This window comes from Lactuca sativa, chromosome 7 (assembly GCF_002870075.4).
Source record: "Lactuca sativa cultivar Salinas chromosome 7, Lsat_Salinas_v11, whole genome shotgun sequence".
In the NCBI taxonomy this organism is placed as follows: Eukaryota; Viridiplantae; Streptophyta; class Magnoliopsida; order Asterales; family Asteraceae; genus Lactuca; species Lactuca sativa.
This window is the reverse complement of record NC_056629.2, coordinates 51,555,560-51,579,071: the sequence shown is the minus strand read 5'-3', so window position 1 is coordinate 51,579,071 and position 23,512 is coordinate 51,555,560. Positions and strand designations below refer to the sequence as shown.

The following is a 23,512-nucleotide window of genomic DNA, read 5'->3' as shown; positions in this document are numbered from 1 at the left end:
AGGTGGAACAAACAGCTGCAACATTTAAAAAAAGTTTGTTTTTTAACGTCTGCAGACTGCTGCAGTAAGTTAAAGTAAGACGTGAAGATGTTTGAAGCAACTGATTTAGTGTTGCGCCACGCAGCACACGCGCAACAGTTTTTAAGTCAGAAGTCTTCTGAAAAACAAACAGTTGCAAAGGGCCAAGTGCTGAGCGGCGCAACAATAAGAGGTCAGAAGAGGTTTTTTAGAAAAAAAAAACAAACAGCACCTAAGTTTTTAGATAAAGTAAAACTGCAAGGACCATTCAATGAATATATCATATTTCATCTGGTTTATCTTCTCTTCTTTTGAAAAAGCTCAGACACTTTATCTTCTTCTCTTTCGAACAACAAAATCGCCATTTTTATTGCATCGCAAAGTTTGTTAAATTGAATTCATAAATTGAATTTTGTCAACCAAATTAGTAATCCTGTCAAACCACACACGGACCAATCGCATTCATTTCTCACATTCTCTCTCTTCTCGCCAACATAGTGACGAGCCTCCAGTGGCGAGCCCCCTAGTGAGCGCTAGGGGACGGTGTTCCAAGCTGCTTAGCGAGTTTAACGATGGTATTTGGCTAGCCACTCCGCTTAGCCTTATGGGCACCATAGTGGAACCACCCCTGACTACAAACACATACATTTTCTTTCTATATCTTATTCTCTTCAAATTATGGATCCAAACCAAAATACCCAAACCACTCCAAACACCCGAGAAACCTCAAACACTTCAAATGATTCATTCTCACATGTTGGTAACTATATGTAAATTTTAGCATCTCCAATTCAACATCGATTCGCTACTTATTCATACCCCCCAAATTAATTCCAACAACCTGTACCACAACCATTCGATCATCACAATTCCAAAATTTTCAACAACCATCTTAACCTCAATAATTGAACAAACCATCTCCCCCAAACTCAAGTCTCATTTTCTCAATCCCAACCTAAGAACCTCGACGATAAAGACGATGAAAGGGTCCAAGAAACTCAACCACAAGGGCTAATGGTGATACATATAGTCACACCCTAACTATTTCCAAGGGTTAATAGTGTGGTAGTAAGAATGTAGTGAAGATGATATGATGTTACTTTTCTAATAACAATGCGATGATCATACCCTTTAACATAACTTGACTCATTTAATTATCATGACTTGTCGTGTCAATCCTTTTATTTTCGCGTTGAGTTTTACGTCAAGGTTTAGACTTTGTAAATATGTTGTATCATGTTGCATTGAAACATTTTAAAGCTTGAAAAGTAGACGGGAAGACAAAAAGAAACAGTGAAACATCAAAGTTAGGAGGTGAAAAGAAAAAAATAAAATAAAAATGATATTAAGTTTAGAAACCAAAATGGGAGAAGTTAGATGAAAAAAATTATTTATTTATCCTTAAAGTAAGTTTAACTGTTTAAACACAAACATCATTTTGACTGACAATAGCCACTGTAGCCGGTTTCTAATGATTCGATTCTACTGGTGGTTAAAGACTTGATACGGTAAAACTCTATATGCATCTGTATAAAGCTGCAATCTACACCACTTTCTATTTTCTTAAAAATCATATAATATTTGCAATTCTACAAAAAAAAAAAAAAAGAAAAGATCTGGACCCTTTTCATGAGCCCAAAAAATCCCAATGTATTTTCATATTTGTGCAGGAAGAAGGCATGGCAGATCACAAAGAGCTTTTGACCACTGCAATTGTTAAGAATCTCAAGAGTTACAAAAACTGTTTCCAATAAATTCCAAGTGCTTATAATAAATATATAAACATGCACTTTACACAAATACTATTTAAAAAATGTAAAAAGATTGATCTAAAACATACCATTTCCATTCTCCAACACATTTTCCTGTAAAAATGTCTGAACAGCTTCCCAATACTCATCACCACCAGCCAGCCACGTGTCCATATGTTTGCCATTAGGGAAATCCACAAAAATGCATCTTTTGTTATGCAATGCTGCTTTTGCATATAACATCTCCATGTGAGATGGAGGAATCATCTCATCTTGTAGCCCAGAAAGAAACAAAATCGGCTGTTTTATCTGTGTATATCCAATAAAAGCTTTCAACTTTTTGATGTATAAAACTATAAAAAAGATAAATCTTTACACTTTTTAGTGTATATCGAATGAATAATACCTGTCCAATTACATCTATAGTGTTCCAAGGAGACCTGACAACAAAATTCAGAATTTTTGGGGTTTTAGAATTGCTTGAGCTTCCTCCAATGAAATACTTCAGAAAAGGTAATAAAACTCCAGCCATGTCTAGAATTGAAGTAAAAGTGTTCTCCAATATCAATGCAGCCACCTGAAAAATCATAAGTTAATGAACTTTTTTTATAAATAACTTTATAAAATATATATTATTATATATACCTTATCTGGATTATTTTTGGTGACCACAGCACCAACTGCCCCACCAAGAGACCTTCCAAATACTACTATTTGAGTAGTGTCTATGTCTGTTCTTTGACTCAGGTGATCTAAAGCAGCCTGGTGAAAATGAAAAAAGATGGATGTGTAAAAGATAGAGAAAGCAAAATGAAATTATATAAAAAGTATTGGCTAGAAAGCAAACCTGTGCATCCATGGTGATTCCTTCTTGAGAAGGATAACCATCACTAGCACCATACCCTCTGTAAGAAAGCATGAAAACATTGCAGTGAAGGTTTTGTAACATAATGCGCACCATTTCAAGACGATGTGCAATGTCTATTAGTTCATAAGTCAAGGCTTTCGATGATCATATATGATACATATATTCAGAATTTATATCACCAAGAAGGATACTACCAGCGTTTTCTTGGAAGAACAGAATAGTTGGGCCTGCAAATTGAACATGTATACTCTTAATCCCAAAATTTGGGAACAGATGGAGCTAAATTGAAGAATACTTTTAACATTTTGTTGCAGAAATCGCAAATTTGAGAGGAGATGGAGCTAAGTTAACGAGTAATAAAGTGAGGAATTCTCTTCCGAATGGATCGTCAGTGATCATCCGATAGGGTAAATTAAAACACATATAAACCCTAAATTCACCAGCAGAGACGAATTTCCACAATTTGAACAGAAGTGATGCATAACGGGAAAGTAGATCACATATGTGAGTTGATGTATGCATGTTTATATATCGAGAGATAGAGATGGTGACCTGTGGAATTGGGAGAGAACTTGATGAACCATGAATGAAGGCGGACACCATCGGAGGAAGTAAGCCATACGTCTTCGAAAATGAGGCGGAGACGATCCGGGGTGATTGGATAGGACTTGGTGAGACCAGGCAAGACGGGTACGTAAACTAACTTTTCCTGAAAGGCTACCAACAATGCCATTCCGGCCACCGCTATTCCGCCGACGCCGTAGATCAACAAGCTCTTGTACGACACCATCGCCACCTCCCTCTCTCTCTCTCTCTCACACACACAGTGAATTCCTTGGCAAAGGAGTTAACCAAATCACTAGCAACGTGTTCTCAAAAAAAGTGTGAAAAATAAGGAAGAAAAAATAATCGTGTCTTTGAGTTTCTTCGAAGAGGAAAAGTTAATAGAGATTGCATTGTTTTGTTTTGTTTCTTTTTTCTCTAAAATTCAATAAAAAAATATCATTTTCATTTTTTTTATAACTATACGAAAATACAAATTATAACATTATACACTTTTCTTTTCCTTTCAATTTTTTTAGAACAAACCGTTATCGACGGTTGATGCCTCAAAATTTTCAAGAAAAATTTCCTTCATGAATGATAACTTAATGATAGGACCATCATAGGAGATTTAGAGAGTGTTGGATGACCGATCCTAGATTGGGTATTGAACCAAATATTAAGAAAACTAAACTACTTTGATATTAATGTGATAGTAGGAACCTTCATGAGGGTTTATACATGTTAACATTGGAAGACCGTTATTGTGGGTGAGCTTCTTGGAGGGGTTGTTTGCATAAACAAATGTTTTATTAATGAATCGGTCATATTGAGTCTGTGTTCGATCATATTGAGTCTGTGTTTTTCTTTCATAGTTTGGTGACATGCGGGAGAAGCTACTTTTGTTTCGATTTGTATGTGTATTGTCAAACTTTTCTTTGGCTTGAGGACGTATTAACTTATACATATAGAAGTGACGTCATTGTTCTTTGACAAAGAGTTATGTGGGTTGATTGAGGATATGAAAGTTTGTGGAGTTCTTGTCTTCGAAGACATCCAGTGACCACTTGTTCCTTTATCCATTCAATTTGGTTGTCTAGGGTTGTATTCGGTAGTAGAGGCTTCATTCTATGCTTTTGTGGCATCCAAGGCCAATCTTGAGGGGTTACAAGACAACAAACATATTAGGAGACAAAGACATATGTGATATTGATTTTAATTATGTTTGTGTTTTGGCTTGTCTTCACAATCATAAATTTCGATTTTAGGGGGTGTTTGGTATAGTGAAATAAAGGAAGAGAAATGGAATCCATTTCATTTCCCATGTTTGTTTACTAGCAAGAATAAGGAAATAAGAGAGAAACTAATTCTCATTCCACCTAATTAATTCTCTGCATTTTAAAAAGAAATGAAGAGAAAATGCAAAATAAATACACGGAGAAAAAAAACGGAGACTTGGAAGTACCAAGCTCATTTCATGTTCAAACCCTCCCACTTCTTATCATCAGGTTCTATTTTTTATTCTACTTATTAATATTTAATATGTATGTTACATAATTGTTTTAACATTTCATATATATATATATATATATATATATATATATATATATATATATATATATATATATATATATATATATATATATATATTATCCTTTTTGTTTAAAACATGTTTGTATTGCATTGGAAAATATATATGTAAAATGTTAATTAACAATTATAAAAAAATACATGGTAGAACATTATTAACAAAATTAAAAACTAAAATAATGTATAATTTGACAAATTAATATATAACTCATAATGATATTATTACAAAAAACGTTGTTTAAAAAATTGTAAAAACTTATTTATCTTTTCTTGTTTAATACAACCTAACAAAAAAAATTATTGACAGGTATATTTATCTGATTAATTTTCAATTGTACCAAATAATGGAAATAATTCTTTTTCTTTGGCTTAATTCTCTTTCTTTACATTTTTATTTGGTTTCATTAATAAGGATACTCCATAAGACCACCATCCTTTTTAATACATACATATATATATATATATATATATATATATATATATATATATATATATATATATATATATATATATATATATATATATATATATATAGGCATAGGTTATTCTATTCAAAATAATTATTGTGTTATTATATACATAAATGTGGGCCATTCAATTTTACTTATTTTAAGAAAGTGATTAATATATTTTATTGAATTATATATAATTGAAAAATATCATCTAATTTAATTACAAGGGTATTTTAGTCAATTAATATAGATTTAATAAAGGAAAATTTCATATTTTAAGGGATCATAAATTCTATTAATTTTAAAAATCCAATTATACGAATTATAATTCTTTTAATTCGGACATTCAGATATATTTATGAGTATATTCAAAAATAAAAATATTATTGAACCATAAATAATAAAAATATTCTTGAACCATAAATATCATGACTTTAAAAACTTCTTGTAGAATAACAAATTCTTGAACAATCAATTGAAGAATAAAAACAAAAAAATACATTATTTCTTATAGAATACGGGTAACAATTGTTAAGAATTACATTTTTTGTTAAAGAATAAGACTAAAAAAACTTTCAAAACGGGAAAGAAAACATTAAAATCTAACAACGACACTAATACATTTTAAAAGAATAATGTTGCTTAGAATCACTTTCAAATTTTGTGGTTCGTTCTTCAGACATCAACTTCTATGAAAACAAAACCAAATTGTAGTTTAGATTCCAATAATGCATTAGCAAATGAAAAATAGAAAACTAAATTCCTTTGGAAAAATATGTAGACTTGTGGATTGCACCAAAACCAATAACCAAGAATTGTAGAACATGCATAAATCAGTGACAAAATATCCATACTCCATTCCAACAGAATTAGAATTCATGATTCCATTTCAACAGAATTGGAATTCGTGATTCCATTCCAATAGAATTGGAATCGCACCAATATCATCCATTAATACTCTTTGCATTCATAAAAGAGTACATCGACAACATCTCAGTCTAATTTTCTACAAAAGGAGAGTTGTTCTCATGGGTATCTAACTAGAAAAAGTAAACACTAAATTGTTTTCGAACACTCTTTATAGCTGCATCAGATTGTCTCTAGCATGGACAGATGGATAAATTGATGGAATTGTTTTTCTTTATACAAATATTGGTTTGAATCATAGAGGTATATGTTACTGTGGTTTTCTTCTCTAGTTGTGTCTAGGTCACCAAACAGTTGTGTATCCAAAAATGGTTGTGAATAGGACAAAGGACAAAGTATAAACATTTTGGTCCTTAATGGTCTCAATGAATTTTCAATGAAGTAAAAGTTGCTTACGGTTGGTCTGTTAAGGGTCTTATTGTCATTAAACAAAAGGGAAAATTAAAGCCTATTCTACTCTCTTGGTGTTGCTCAAGAGTTAATTTTCTTGAAAATTAAGAAAAAAGGATTATAGATAATCATGTTTTTATCATTTAAGAAAGTAGACAAGATAAAAAGATGGAAAATGGGAAAACAGAAAACGACAATTAGGGAGTTGAGACTTTAACTAATTGAAAGTTTGAATTGAAGAAATGATGTCGATAGAAGAGTACGCAAAACACTATTCCAACAAAACCAGTCGACACTACTCTAAGAAGGTACACACACAATGAACAGATAATAGGAAATTAAGCGAACATGTGTTTATAAAATTGGAAAAGAAAGGTTACCTGTGTAATTATTTGTCTAGGTGTTAGGCACGTCCCTCATCCAACTTTCTTATATTTTCCCATGATTTGGATTAGTCATCTACCAAGGAGTCTCTTCCCGATCCATCCATTTTTAATCATTAAAAATCTTCCCGGTTTAGCTGTTCATTTGACGGTGACGTAATCTGTTAAGGAGTATCCCAATCCAAAGAAGTTTATGCCCCTAAAATCACCAACATTTACGCTCCCTTGTGATGGAAGAAGCAGCAACTGTGCAGTGTTGGAGGCACAATTGACCGTGAAAGAAGAAATAGCAGCCATGGAGTGTTGGTGACAAGTGGCGGAGGACCGTCGATGTGACAACCCGATATTTCAACTCTTTGTAATGACCTAAAAAGTCAAGTATTGTAACCACTTTTGAATTAATAAAATTAACTTTGATAATAAAATGTCCAAAAAGTTCTATTTTAATTCCCCCTATGTTTAAATGTCATTAAACCGGGATCTTACGTAAAAAGAACGCCCAAATCCGACTTCGTATATTGAAGTTAAGATTTTTCCAAGTTCGGCTTAGCAACAGACAGCTAAAAACTCGAATCGGAGATCGAGCGACTTTCGGCCGGAATGACCTAAACGAGAATCGAAGGTCTCGACAATGGTATTTTAGCGGTGAAAAGTCTGACAAAAACCGACGTCAGATAAAGAAGTTATGAATTTTTAAAGAAATTCCTTAATCACGTCATTTTATAATTAAATAATAAAAACAATTTCGGAATTTGCCAACGGAGTCTAAACGAAAGTTGTAGAGTGTAGTCTCACCTTCGCGTGGATATAAAGACCATCGAAAACGGAGTTCGTATGAAGGAGATATGATTTTTTGAAGTTTATTAAATAAATTATATATAAAATTAATTCAAAAATCCGGTAATATCCGAGGGAGGAGTCAGCGTCCTCATCCGAGTTACGCGCTGCGTAACCTCGTACGCCCCGCGTACCCGAGGGCCTTGGTCTCGGTCCGTCCACGTCGCCCCTATGCGAAGCTACCGACCCACCCCATTCGACCCGATCCGTCCCATCCGAAGCCGAGGCAGTCGAGGACTCGGTCATGCATGACGTACGTGTACGCGTTGCGTACGAGCGTACGCCCCGCGTACCGAGGCTTCTCAAACCCCTATAAATAGAATGCGAGGGTTTCCGGAAAAATTGCTCATTTCTTCTCATTTCTCTTGCGTTTTGCCTCGTTTTCCGTGCCCGTTCAAACCCGAAGCCCTGGTCTTTTTGCTCAAGTCCCGAAGGTCGATTTTACTCCCGAGAATCCCGAGAAAAATCTGTTTCCCGAGACGAAACTCTGCCCGGTTTTCCATCTCGCTATCTTCAAACTTTCAAGTGAGTTCATACCCCTAATCAATATTTTAAATGATTTTAAAATGCTTTAATGGGGGGGAGGGGGATTACAAGTAGAAACAAACATGTTATTTAATCATTGATATGTATTTTATAACTGTGTTTGTCGTTTAACATAGTTCACATGCTACAAAATGTGATGCATGAAATGGTTTTACATTTTAAAAACAGATTGTTACCAAATGTTTTACCTTTGAAATGTTTATTAAAATGACATCAAGTCATTGTTAATTATTGTTCAAAACTCATAGATGTCTTACAAAAACCATTTTTCATTCTTGAACTAAACTATGCATATACACTTATATTCTTATATATGTATTGATGTTATAGCGTACATCTTTCATTTAGTTTCCCACACTCTTGAGTAGTAAGAGTGTACAAACCTACATGATCATCCAGTTATATTACAGTAGATTATCATAGGGATAATTTGAAGATATCAAACATTACTTCTATTACAAGGAATCACACAAGAGTCGGTTCATTCATGAGTTCTTACTAGAACCTTACCTGATACATGAGTACCTTTACATATGCTTACATGATACATGAACACATTACAAGAGTACCTTTACGTAGATACCTTTACCTGTGTATACTTGTTTATAGTGAATGTTTGTATCTCAAATTGCGAGGATGATTTATTAGTACCTTCTGTGTAAATCTTCCTGCCTATCCCACAGTACCTCGGGATATCTAAGACAGGACCCTATCCCACAGTACCTCGGGATACCTAGATAGGCCTCTATCCCACAGTACCTCGGGATATACGTATGAGACTAACCATTCCGGAACCCATCTGTTAGCAACAGTGGGTGATGAACATCTACGGATGCCTACGGTTATTACTTATACTAGGAGTACCTTTTCGGGGACTAACCCTTCCCTCGCCCTGCTGCTGCTACAGAAGACAATTGGACAATCTTTGGATGTTCATTAGGTTATATAAAGCACATGTTAGCACCGGTACCTCCGGCTAACATTTACTTTATTACGTATTTCCTATTACTTTATTTTGTGATACCTTTCACATAAACAATGAGTTAGACCAAGCACTTTTAGTACTAGTCAATACAAAAACTACACTTCATACTTACAAAACATTCGGGTCTTGGTAGAAGACTACACTTCATATATACAGAACATTCGGGTCTTGGTAGAAGACTACATTTCGTACTTATAGAAAATAAGGGTTTTTCTAGGGATTTCATACTTACCTCAACATTTTCATTTAAAGGTTTACATGGCTTTCATAACATATTTTCACAAACAAGGCAATGACACTTATATACTTATGAATTCACCAGCTTAAAGCTGATACTCGCTTTCAAAATAACTTGTATTCTCAGGTCATCAGTAGACACGTACGGAGGCCAGGTTTTGAGAAGTCGGAGCAGACAAGTCTCGTCTTTTATTTTGATTGTATATTTTTGGTGTCTTATTACAATGAAAGAACACACATGTATTAAAACTTTACTTATAATACAATGGATGATGTTGTTGCTTGTTTATTATATTACACTGTTGTGATACTGTACATGACGTCCTCCACCCCTGAACGTTTCCGCCGTTCGTGGTTTTGGGGTGTGACAGTCGACGACAACGGTAATTGACGTTTTGTTGTCGGCCAATGAATTTGGGGATTAGATGTGAAGTGCAGGGCGCCGATTGAAAGGGATGAGGCGGTGACCTGTTGTTGCTGCTAATGACGGTTGTATATAAGAAAAGAAATTAGGTTAAAAGTGAATGATAGCGTAATTACAAGGACTATTTGTGGAAGCTGTTTATCAAATTACTAAAATACCCTTGTTTATTTATTTAATTAATTAAATTTTTATTTAATTTTGATTGGCCCACATTTATGCATACAATCACACAATAATAATATGAAACAATACAATCAAGTTTATGTATATCAAATATAATCCCAAACATCTTAATAAACATAATTGGAACTCCCGACATTTTGGGACAGTTAATTACTAAGGTCATCAAATAAAGACTTCTAAATTAGTTGTTTTTCAAAACTTTACATATAATCAATAAATACTCTTACAAAGAGTTCATTTATTCCAAATTACTTTTTTTAAACGGCAAATCTAACCTACTCCTAAACTACACTTTAAATCCACATATGTTCACGACGAGACTTGAACCCTCAACCTCAAAGAGAGAGGGCAACATCGGATACCGCTGGGTACAAGCCCTTTGGTTATTCCAAATTACTCACCTTTCAAAACTTTACCTTCCTCCTTTGAAAAGAGTTCATTTATTCCTCAATCAAGACTTTTTTTTTTCTTTCAAACCTATTTCAAATACTACTTAAAAGTTCAAAACCATTATATATTTGTATTAAGTTTAGTCTTTAAAATCATTATGCAAAAACTAACATAAATTCTAGAGGCTTTTTCCAAAACGTACAAATCTAGCCTCCCTCTTTGTCATTCTTCACTTTCATTTTTTTTTTTTTTTTTAATTCAAAGTTTGGTTTTAATACGTTGACTAATAAATATTTAAATTAGATAGTTGATGTATAGACATTTGTAATTTGGTCATCAATTAAATATAAATTATATGTTTTTTGTTGGCTATTTTCCAATTTTGACATAAATAAACCCTATTACATAATCGATCTCTATCTTTCTATATTTTTATAATTGAACGGAATACATAAAAGCTTTTTTATAAGTAAGTGGGTCACATAGATATTTCCAAAGTCAACCAATGACTATCTATCATCCTTAAAGGAATTTTCTATTAAAAACTTACCTATAGAAGTCAGAACTTTCAATACAATAAAAAATGTTATCTTGATTTTAAACAAAAGAAGTATTCTTTAATTTAGTTATATACTTTATTTTAGAATATCACATTTCTTATTCTATAGTTATGTTCCTCCTTGCTTTATTTTTATCTGTCCAAGTAGGTGATCCTTGCATATTAAGGTGTTATTTGTTTTTTCTAAGGCAAAATGTTTACAGTCTGTGGACCATATCTGCAGACCTTTGTAGTAGAATAGATAGACCAAACGTTTGCAGTTTGAAAAAAAAGACTATTTGTTTTTTTAACATCTGCAAACTGCTACAATAAACTAAAATATAAGACAAAACTGTAAAATTGGTCCATGTGGTATTTAAAAAACTTTGGATAGGGTCTACAAAGTTTTTTAACTTTTATGGAAGATCCAAAATCAAAATTTTCATGTGATTTTAGTCCAAAAAATGTTAAAAGGACTACTTTGCCATTCTCATTTTTTTTATTTTTATATTTGTAATAATACCTTATTAATTAAAAAACAAATAAATAAATTATATATATATATATATATATATATATATATATATATATATATATATATGCCGGGTCCATCCCACCCATAGGTTCTCTCTCCCTGTATGTGTGTATGTGCGTGTGTGTTCTAGATCTGAAACACAGACGGTAAAATATCAATTTCAATAATCTTCAAAAGTTGCATCAAGATACAAGCTTTACAATTCCCACCTCCAATTTTACGCATGAAAAAAAGGTTACTATGCTTGAAGGTGTGTTTGTTCTTTCCAAATCTGAAACGAAGATGGAGAAGGCCAGATCTGAAACGAAAACCACATACAAAAGTCTACCTGAAGAACACCTCCTGAAATGACGATGAGCTCCAATGAACACCACCTACAACACACCCGATGAACATCACCTAGAACGATGGCGAACTTAGGAGATCCATCATCGATGGCGATTGAAGTCAGGGGTGGAGCAAGAACGTCTTCCTCCTCTCCCCCGGAGATCCATCCACAAACACCACCATTAACGCCGTTTGGTTGTAGGATCACCAAATATCTAGATCTATTTGTGGTTTGTAGAATACCAGATCAGAATCCACACAACCCAAATACATTACATCCGATTGCAAACCCAAATACATTGCTTCTTCTTTTTTCATTTCCATCAGCCATCAATTTGTGTATGTTTATGTTAGTCGTTATTCCTAAAAAACCTAGAGATCGATTTGCGTGTGTGTGTTTATGTTAATTGTATGTGTGTGTTTTTGAGAGTTTGATTTGCAGGTGTTTAAGAATAGGGGAGAGAGAGAGAGAGAGAGAGAGAGGAGTATCGATAAGGGTGGCGGTGGGCCCAATTCCTTCATTTTTTATTTTTAATTAATAAATTATTAAAGAAATATAAAAAATACAAAAAAAAAATAAAAATGGCAAAACAGTCTTTTCAAGTCCTCCACGGACCAAAACCAAAGAAAATTCTTGATTTTTGACTTTCCATGCAAGTTGAAAACTTTTTAGACCTTATCCAAAAAAATTTGAATACCACAAGGACCAATTTTACAGTGTTTTCTAAAACCTAATTAAACTGATTTAAAAAAAAAAAAAAAAAAAAAAAAAAAAAAAAAAAAAAAACTTAAAAGAGTTTTTTCAATAACTTTATGACTTTATTATAAATAATTAACAAATATAGATCGACTTTAATGTATTAATATATAAAAAATGAAAATAAAATGATACGAATTAACGTATATATTTGATAAAAACCAACAAACTTTGGTCGCAAAGATATATCTAAACATTTTAATTAAGGATAAAAGAATTTAACACGTAAAATGAATGGAAATAAACTTTGGTTTTAAATGAAATTTTCAAAATTTTCATTTTATCTTTTCAATTAAATCAATTAAAAACCGGTTATAAATATTTATCCCAAGAAATGAATGATATTGCATTAAATAATGTTTTATAAAATTTGACACAAAAAATATAAGACAATATTACGATTTATTTTTCATATCTCTCTAACGACCATTATTGTAATTAAATTTTTATTTGTAAATTTGTCACAAAAATCATGATTGTGTCATCGAATCTTTTTTCTTTAAATATTTTAACTTTTTTTTTTCAAATTGTTTATCATAGATAAAGTTAAAACTAATCTAGGTTTAAAAAAAAAAAAAAAAAAAAAAAAAAAAAAAAAAAAAAAACCTAATGTATGTGTTTTTTAGACTAAAAGATGTCTGAAGATTCTGATTTACATCTACGCTAAGAAGAGGACGCACAAACCTTTTTAGGTCTACAGTTTTCAAAAAAACATCTTAGCAAAAGGCAAAAGCTTTGCTTTTCTTAAATACTAACATTTAACTTATTCTGATAACTATTTAAAGAAAATTAATATATCAAAACTCTCATACTACATCCCGTAAAACTCAAACACTTGATATTTTATGTAATTATACATACAATCCCAACCAATTTCATAACAAATTCCAATGTTCATAATCATAAACCAACCTTCAATTTATGAAATTCAAATTTCCAAACACCATTCAAGTAAGCTACAAATCTTTTCCCAAACAAATACAATAAACCTAAGCTCGATGAAACACAAAATGAACATCAAAAACTTAGTAACAAAGCCAAGGATGAGTTGCCCAACCGGTGTGTTATCCCACCAGCCAATATATAGAACCACCAAACCAATCATGATTGTCCACCCGATGTGCTTAAAAACCCCTCATTTCCCCTTATCCCCCATGAAATGCCACTATACCCATGATAATGTTCATGTTCCATTCCAGATTGATTAGCTTCTTGATAGCTTGAAGGGAAATGGGAGGTCAAGAATCTTGCAGGTTTTGATTGTTGTTGAGGTTTCTTGGTGGGAAGAAACCTCCCACCTGAACCTCTAACCCTATTCAAAGCATGTTTATGTCTAGATTCATGAAGGTAAGGCTGCAAAAGTCATTTCACACACAAAGATCACTAAAGATATCTACTTTCTTAATGTTAAGATCAAGAAAGATTGTGGGTACCCTTCGGTTTTTGACAAGTTTGTTTTGAGCTTCAAGTTTGGCTCGAATCTGTCTCCTTCTGAGAATACCATGATATTGTTTTGCATTGACATAAATAGGGCCATCTTCTGAGAGATCTATGGGGAGTGGAACTCGGGCAGGAGCTATTTGTATGATATGAGGTTGAATCTGGTCAAAATATTGATAATAGTTTCATTATAGGGAGTATATTCATGAATCTTGATTACATAAGTAAGGGGGACTTACAATAGGGTGTGGTCCATAGGGGGTATAGAGTCCATTGAAGTAATTATCAGCATAAACATTTTCAACCTGATTTTGAAAGCAAAAAAGTAAGTAGAATACGTGAAAAAAAAAAACGGATTAAAAAAGAATGAGATGTCATGTCACATACTATTGGTGTTGTCTTTTCAGCTTGAAGACCACCTGTCATGCCAAAACTTGGATTGCCCATAAATAAAAATGGCTTCATTTGAGTTTCATCTTGAAGATATCATGAAAAAAGAGAGTAACTAATCATATAAACACATTCTCTAAAAGTGAAAAAAAACTAAGAAAATCGATTGAACTTTATTTACTTTGGCGATAAGGGAGGGGTAATTTTGGTATTTGGGTGATGACTAGTGAAATTATGAATTCGGGTATTAAAAATGGAAGTAGAACATCATATAGGTTTTGCTTAAGTAGGTTGCTTTTACATATTTTAATGTGTTATGAACTACTAAGATCGTTTTTGTTCTTTTACTAATGTGTTGTTACTTTTCTACTTAACTCATGTATGGATATAGTGACTGAACGGTTAATGATGTTTGTCTGGATAAAGTGTTGTATACATAAGGTTTGTTTCTTTTCTAGACTAAAATAAGTCGTCTGAATGAGACTAAATAACTATTTTACCCTTACATTCCAACAAAAAAAATTTACAATATTTATCGATTTTTAATGTGAGAGGAGTTAGGAGGAAAAAAGAAGTATGGCGATTAGGTAAAGGGTAGGTGTTTTAAGACATTAAGGGAAGTTTTTAAGCTTAACCCATAAAGTCATTTTGTCCATATTAACTTATTAAGTCAAAAAGAAACAACCATGTAGGATAGTCCACATTAATTGCTTTAACTCATCAAGCCCATTGACTAAAAAAGAAACAACTTATGCCAATAGGCTATGTATAAGTGTTTTTTTTCGACTTTAGTGCAAATGTAACAACTTAAAAGAGAAAGTAATGAAAACAAGGTTTTCATATTTAGTCCTAACTTTTGACAATTTATTGAACCTTAGTTTTAGGCTTTTATATCACACCCATATGAATATGAACACACCCTTGTTTCTTTAATCTTTAGAATCACAAAGTCTTAAAGGGTGTTTGGTTCGCATAATGTTTTTAAAAGGAATGGAATCAATCAAAAGAATTGGAATATGAAGGAATTAGAATTTGTCATGCATTTGGTTGACATGAGATATAACGGAATTCTTTATTGTTTTATGTTTGGTTTTAAAAATATGTTCAACTATTATAAATATTTATGTAAAAACACCAAAATATTCCTTATTGCTTTTTTTGTACTTGTGTACTTAATAAAATTGATAGATTTTTGTCTACTAAAATCTTTTATTTATTAGTTACATCTTTTTAACCTTTTTAATAAAAATCAATTGTGTTCCACAATTGTATTCAAAATTAATGAATAACCACCCCCCCCCCCCCCCCCCCAAGATTTACAGATTTTAAACTTAATTTTTTGGAATGATCAAGTTATGGTCTTTAAGTTGAGGAAAAAATGAATAAAAATCAATTTTGTTCCACAATTGTATTCAAAAAGATTGTTTATTTAGCATTTACATTTTCACAAGTTCTCTAACATGGCTTGTTATTGCAAACTATAGTTCAATAAGAATAATGGTATGATGGTTTAAAAAGTCAATATATCCAAAAAAAAAAAAGTTATAGCAATCAACTACCTGAACCAGATGATGAGATGCATTGATCTTGAGAATGAACCCCATGTGTAGCAACATCATCATCCTTTTGAGATTGATCAGATGAAAGACACGTGGATGAATCTTGATTGTAAGATTGCTGAGTCAACTCATTCGGGTCTCCAGGTAGGTGGGGTGCAGGAACCATCTTCAAGCTATAATTTTTGTAAACAAATTGAGGTATTTGCTGCTCATCTCAGTATCATCATGTTATGCAAGTTACATATGTAATTAGGCATTAAATTGACTAATGCTTTTCTTTGATTTACACATTGTAGTTTGTTTGAATGAATCTAATCAAATAAAGCAACCAAAACATTATTGATCATGAAAAAAATGCAATCCAATATCATAAAAAGACCCGCCATGAACATGCATACAGTTCACAGCTCTATCGAGATAAGATCAAAATCAATTTCGAGGGACGAAAACAATTTTTAAAACCCCCAAAAAGATCAAAGCCCAAATCTTTATCAGAAAATCGAAGATCATTGATGATTCTCGTAACTAGAAAGGGTTGGGGGGACCCCGGGAAGGAGGAAGAAGAGCTGAAAAATCTTACAGAAAAAGGATATAAAGCTACTGACTCAAACTCAACACAGTATGCATTGATTTCATTCAAGAATCATAAATAAAGATATACCCGCATCAAGAAATGCATCAAGATTGAACAAAAAGCATAAAATATAAGATAAAATTAGCAAAAAAGGGAAACCCAATATAGTAAAAGTCAAACGAAAGAAAAAAGAAAGAAACCCAGATAAGAGAAGTGTTGTAAGATGAAAGAAGTAAGAGAGAGAAAGAAGAAAAATTGAACCTTTGAGATCTTGAAGAAGGAAGCAAGAAACAGAGTTGTTGGGGGAAATTGGGCATGTCTCCTCCCTTGAAACCCTCTAGAAATCTTCTCTCTCTTTCCCTGTCATCTAGGTTTGATGTATCTATCTAATATATCTAAATCTCTATACTTCTTCCTCCCAGAAATAGCTTTAAATATTTCCTGCTAATTTTTAATGCTAAATGGAATAATAAAGACAGACACCTATGCCATCGAACAACCATCCTCCCCTGCTCATTTGGAAATTTTCTTTTCTTATTATTGTCGCTTACCTTCTCTAGTTGGTCCCACCATAATACAGTCACTTTATTTTATTCAAATATTATAAATATTTTATGATGACGTACTTTGAACTATGAACATACCATTAAAAACCTAATTGGTTTAATCCTTTTACAAAAATGGTAAATTAATATTAAACATATCAAATATTGTTACATAACCCATAAATTATTCTAAGGATTTCAATGGAAAACATCTTCTAACTCCCAAACTTGTGGTGATCCGACTTCATGACTTTGCTAGAATGACACAGGAAGGAAAATCGAAGTGATACTCTTTAATAGACATAAAAAACAATTATAAAATTTGTCGTTCACGTGACCTACAAATTATGTAAGAATCTCAATGGAAAACATTTTCTAACTCTCATACTTGTGGTATCTGACTCCATGACTTTGCTAGAATGACACTGAAAGAAAAAACGTTAGTCAGATTATATGAGTGATGCTCTTTAATAGACATAAAAACAATTATAAAATTTGTCGTATACAATATGTTAACGTGTGCAGTAACAACTATAAATACTAGACGACGCACATACCAATCAATGAGTCAATATTAAACAGTGTAAACCAAAGGATTATCACTAGTCTATGATGATTCTAACGAACTGACAAGTGGATGGGGGAGTCACTCATACTAAGTTGAATTTATCGGGAGATGCTATAAAATGATCCATATTTGTTGTAAATATAATGCCCTGGACATGTACAAGTTTGTTAGAAAATATATTATTGGTTAATTTAAACAGAACACGAATGATACTATCTAAAACACATTCAAAAGCAATAATTGCATAATGTAACGCGTATTTGAGCCATATGTCAAGAACATGTTGATTGAAGCACATGTTAAACACGCTTTTCTTAAAATAGATTTTGTACACTATTGAACGTTTGTCCCAATATAGTATAGTCGAAACGACTCTTCAAGACGTCACATGTAAGTAAACTTAAACTTTACCTCAATGCAAAACTTTAGTTTTGATATCAACTTTATGGTGCAAGGTGAGAGTATGAACTTGAGTATTTTGCAACACCTTTATGGTGGAGAGAGAGAGAGAGAGAGAGAGAGAGAGAGAGAGAGAGCAGGCGGTATTTGTTGTATTACGTGCCTTATTAGTAGGTGTATTATAATATAACATTTATATAGAAGAGTAATTTTGAGAAATCAAATATCCTCCTATAATTTCTTCCTACTTATCCTCCTACTTGATGGGTTTTATATTTTACAAAAAAATCTATTTTTGGCAGAAAAACATACACCCTAAAGGATCTATGTTCTCACTATGATTTGCAAACAACTATTGAATATCAAGAACCCTAGAAGTACATTGTTATTTTCGAAAATACTAAAAGGTTATTAGAAAATACTTACCTTAGTTTATTACTGCAAATAAACTAATAATCGTTCCTTGTTGGTCTTCAGAAAGCAAACACCAAAAGTCTCGTGCCTCTAATGACTCATATTTAAACCCTAGCAAATTGGAGGCTAAAGAGGAGAGAGGAGAAGGAAGAGAATTTTTGAAATTCTCTTTGAAATGAGGTAAATTTCGAGATTCATAATCCAATGGGGTTTATATAGGTGATAGGGAGACTAAGGATAAGGCAGGTTATCTTAGATAAACCCTTATCCCTTTTATTGCTCTTTAAGGCATGCTAAGCTTCCTTAGAGCCCAAGAATAGCTCTAGCAACCCTCTAGAAACCCTAAAATCATCTAGAATTTTGTCCACCCTCCTAGAGAGGTTTTAGAATTGGTCAATGTTCAACTTTTGAACATTGTCACCGTTAGTCCTTCCACTTTTAATTAATCCACTTAATCCTAAAATTAATTCTAATTAATTTTTTATTGATTCTTAATTAAATAATACTATTTCTAATTAATATATTATTTTCATAATATATTAATAAATCATTTATTTTGATCTCTAATTAAATTATTAACTATATACTAAATTAATAAACTAGTTTCTCTCTCCAAAAAGCATTACAGTCAATTACTAGGTTTGAGGGCAATCAAAAAAGACTTTGTTAATAATTCAATATTATATTAATTTAGTTATTAGCTTAAACACCAAATCCAATAGTCTCCCACTTGGATAAGTCTAGAAACTAAATTACAGGTATAACTTCTAAATTAAACAACAAAGGGTGCTTTCAAAAGCAATTGTCGAACTCTGATCCAATCAGATATTTGTTCTTTAGATAAGTGATCAAATATTCCTCCATTCTTCTAGATATCATATGGATATGAGACATAGATTGAAATCAATCTCATTGTCCAAAATTTTGTTTCTCGATTTCCCGATTTTTATGACGACTGAATTCAGACTACTAATTGAACACATCAATTCGGTCTGGGCTCGGCCAAACACTTCAGATGTCGACAACAAATCATCGAGGAGCCCAAAGATATCGCTTTTCCTGTTAGGGAAAAAAGGTACGAATAAGTTTCGAATCATATGCTTGTACCTTTTACTCACCGAATCATGCATGACACTACGTTTTATAACATCACGTTACTGATGTGTTTACGTAACACCAATGCACAACCGAATTATAAACTACAACTCATATATCTCTATTTCAAGAATAAAAGATATTATTGTCTCAGAATTAGTCGATAGATTCCATGAAGTAATTCTTTGAGCGTAGGTTTATCTAATACTTAAATCTCCATTTTCTAAGTACTCATGAATATTGTAGCAATGTTATTGCAATGTCTAATACCCATTGACAATCTACAATTCAATTCATGATAATCTTATTTCACTACTTACTTCCAAAAGTATGAGCGACTGTGGAATTCAAATAATCAAATTATTTAGGAAGTAAAACACACAAAGTGAAACACAATAATAAACAAATTAACTATGGTCTCAACCTTATTGAATATAAATAATTCCTATTATTTAATCACCATAATAATTACGACTTTACTCATTGTATAATGTTTCGAGTAATCAACTAACCACTTGAATTAAATAACATCAGTTATGTCATGTTATGAACATGTATACTATGTCTCTTTATGGTCCTTCCTGTGTGAACAGATCAACTAGACATTATTCCAATGACGCTCATATCACAATTCCAAATTCTTGTCACTATCTAAAATGTATTGGAATTTTAACTTTACATGCATTGACCTTCTGTGATGTCGAGGCTTCAAAGTCACGGAGACTGAGCTAATGATATTACAGAATGTTCCATTGGAACTTTGTTACTAAAAACAATCCCATGGTAATAAAGTTTTAAATTCAAGGTATGCTCCTTGAACACTTCTCTTGCATTAAAGCTTCCAACTCACATCTAGATTCAAATTCAAGGTACTATTCCAATGATGCTCATTTCACAATTCCAAATTCTTGTCCTATAGATCTACCAGTCTAATACATATCAGCAGCCATCATATAACCATACAAATTTACCATATACTCACATGCCATCAATCAGTATATATTAGGATATTAATCCAATGGGCCGACCTTGGTGCCTTCAACCAACAAGTACAATGAGGAAAACTCACATCTCGGTCTGAAAAATATCGTTGAACAGGACATAACTCCAAATATCAGCTTTACCAGTCACTTATCCATCAAATAGTGACCAATTCTCAATTACAACTCAAAATACCCAAAATATCCCTATGTCAAACTTGGTCATGGTCAACGGTCAAACTCAAAGTCAATTCAAACGTGAAAGTCCCACAGCCGCTAGTCATGTCGTGACCTTTAGTGGTCACGCCGTGACCTAATGAGTCCAAAATAGTCGAGGAACCCCCATCCTCATGTCGCGACACTCCTCGTGCTCACGTCGTGAGAATGCTCTGATCAGAAGTTCTTAATGAAACACTTAATTGCTTTTTGGTCAAGCAACCGAATCCCCCATAAAGGCTTATTTACTCCAGAACATCATAAAAATCATGGCTTTTTGGACATGCATGTCCCAAACACTAGTTAGGGCACAAAAAGGGAAAAATGACACCAAATCTCATGCAAAAGTCATAAAACTCAAGCATCTTCTAAATCTAGCTTTTATACTACTCAAGGGACACTAAGGATCCATAAAGTTGGCAACTTTATGGATTTCAACCACTACATCATCTTGAATATGAACGATTAAGCATAAAAATCTGGATCTAGGATAATGGACTCATAAAGCAATGAACTTGAAACTGATAAAAGGTCCAGGAGATGTGCAAATGCTTGGTGGTGAGACTTGAATGCAGAAATAATGGACTAGATGCTCTTCCTCTTCTTCTCCTTGGCTAAAATCACAACAAATGAGCTTCAAGATCAAATATGGATGTTAGGGTTTCAAAGGGGAGTGTAAGGAGGTGATAGAGGCTGAGGGTGGGTAACCCTAGCCCTTGTTTACTTTAAATACATAAATAAAAAACCCCCAAAATTAGGGTTTCCTCCCACACAGTTCACATATTGTGAGCCAATATATGCTCACGTCGTGAGCCCCAAAAGTGGTGTGCGTTCTCATTAATCTCCTCACGACATGACATACATATCTCACATCGTGAGTAAGGTTTTATCCTTTGAAAATTTGAACTTAACAATTGCTCACCTGAACTGAATGTTATAGGTGTTGTGGAAACATTGATGGGGTTCTAAGTGGACTTGGAACCCCGAGGATGAGATACATAGGTATTATGTGGGATTGTTTTCGTAATCGAATATCGGGGATGAAATCTAATTCAAGTGGGGGGAGAGTTATAACGTATGTTTTCCGGAATTCATCAAATATTACTTTTGAGTAAAAATAATAATGAAAGTTTTTGGAAAAAAACCTTATTCACGATGCGTACATTTGAGAGTAACAATGTGTGCCACTTCATTAGTTGTGACACGTCACAACAAAAAACCCACACCCTAAGTCATCGGGGAGCTATGTGTGATTAGAATTATGCATGCTTAGAATTTTTGACTTAGCCTTACTACTTGTTTTTTCTTTTAGGGTATTAGGGAAAATTTAATTATTCAAAGGAACATTTTGTTTTTTATTATTCATAGTCACTTAAAATCCAGGTTAGTATGGTTTGGTTGAGCCGGTTCGAGGCTTTATTCGATTGTGGACGGACAACATGTGATAGTTTGAATCCTAAGTGGGGAGAACTAGCTATTCAGAGGAAGGTAAGTGGAGAATATTGACTTTTTGTATGGATGAAAGGACCAAGAGGCATTTATAACGGCTTTACGTGATTTCTGGCTTATATGGTTGATACGTTGGATGAGGAGAAGGAGTAGACGACCGTCGAGAATAGACAAATTGTTGCAAGGAGCACATGTTTTTCTTAGAATGATCCACATTCTGCATTTATGTGATCATCAATTGAGGGTGAGAGAAGATGATGTATAAAATTCAACCTTCAAGATGAGATACAACCATCATGAGTTTTTAGTGATGCTGTTGGGATCACTAATGCACCAGCAACATTTATGTATATGATGAAATACGTTTTTAAATCCATGCATGATGGATCAGTTTGTTATGGTGTTTGTCGTTAATATCTTAATCTTTGGAGAAGAAGGAGCAACATGGGGATCTTGGTAATTAATTACATTTTAGCACAATGTAACTGTTGGAAATAGGTGTCCAATGTCATAACTAAATTGGTATGACTTTGGGAATAATAATAAAGTCCTTTTTGGGTTATCCTCGAGAGCTAAAATAGTTGGAATATATTTGGAGATTGAGATAATTAGTTAACTGATTTATTACATGTTAATAAATCAATTAGAAACTAACTAGAATTGATTAATAATTAATTAGAATTAATTTGAAATTAATTAGAATTAATCAGGAACTGATTAAAGGTGCACAGACTAAATGATAATTGTTCAAAAGTTGAACAATAAAAATATTTTAGAAACCCTAAAGGGCATGGATGGTTTTGGGAGCTATTAGAGGATTCCAGAATCAATCCTGGTAGTAGATAAGGAAATGATTTGAATCTGGATTAAATCTGATTATTTAATTAATTCAAATCTGATTTGCCTGCAAGTTACCTCAAATATAAATACACCCTTAGGCATTCATTAATTCAGTTCCTAACCTTCACCATACTTAGAGAATCAAATTTCTCTAGTATCCTCTTTACTAAATATTCTAGGAGTTTAGTCTTTTGGGTGTGAGCCATTAGAGTCATTCTACTTTGGGTGCGAGTCCTTCCAATTGATTGCAAGGAGTTCTAGATCTTCAAGTGGAACACAAGTATATACGATTATACTTGAAAGGTTAGTAATCCTCTTCCTTATTATAGTTCAATTTCATAGATTCAAAAGTACATTGCTAT

At 32.8% G+C, this 23,512-nt stretch overlaps 2 protein-coding genes across 3 annotated transcripts; both read right to left on the bottom strand.

The window, feature by feature from the left end:
- Positions 1 to 1,391: 1,391 nt before the first annotated feature.
- LOC111905346 (alpha/beta hydrolase domain-containing protein WAV2) lies at positions 1,392 to 3,566 on the bottom strand. Its single transcript, XM_023901044.3, has 7 exons — positions 3,190 to 3,566; positions 2,829 to 2,864; positions 2,617 to 2,750; positions 2,415 to 2,531; positions 2,176 to 2,346; positions 1,859 to 2,078; positions 1,392 to 1,725 (listed from the first exon to the last, which is right to left on the bottom strand). The coding sequence occupies exons 1-7, from the start codon at positions 3,425 to 3,427 to the stop codon at positions 1,706 to 1,708; spliced, it is 936 nt and encodes a 311-aa protein (XP_023756812.1). The 5' UTR covers positions 3,428 to 3,566; the 3' UTR covers positions 1,392 to 1,705.
- A 9,931-nt stretch (positions 3,567 to 13,497) lies between these two features.
- On the bottom strand, positions 13,498 to 17,145 carry LOC111905335 (nuclear transcription factor Y subunit A-3). Of its 2 annotated transcripts, none has more exons than XM_023901033.3 (6): positions 16,906 to 17,145; positions 16,071 to 16,243; positions 14,509 to 14,597; positions 14,361 to 14,426; positions 14,115 to 14,282; positions 13,498 to 14,034 (listed from the first exon to the last, which is right to left on the bottom strand). In XM_023901033.3, exons 1-6 carry the CDS (start codon positions 16,959 to 16,961, stop codon positions 13,783 to 13,785), a joined length of 804 nt encoding a protein of 267 aa, XP_023756801.1. In that variant the 5' UTR covers positions 16,962 to 17,145; the 3' UTR covers positions 13,498 to 13,782. The 2 variants fall into 2 exon arrangements, with proteins under 2 accessions (XP_023756801.1, XP_042752402.1); XM_042896468.2 differs by having other exon boundaries at positions 16,071 to 16,381; positions 16,906 to 17,139.
- Between the last annotated feature and the right edge of the window lie 6,367 nt (positions 17,146 to 23,512).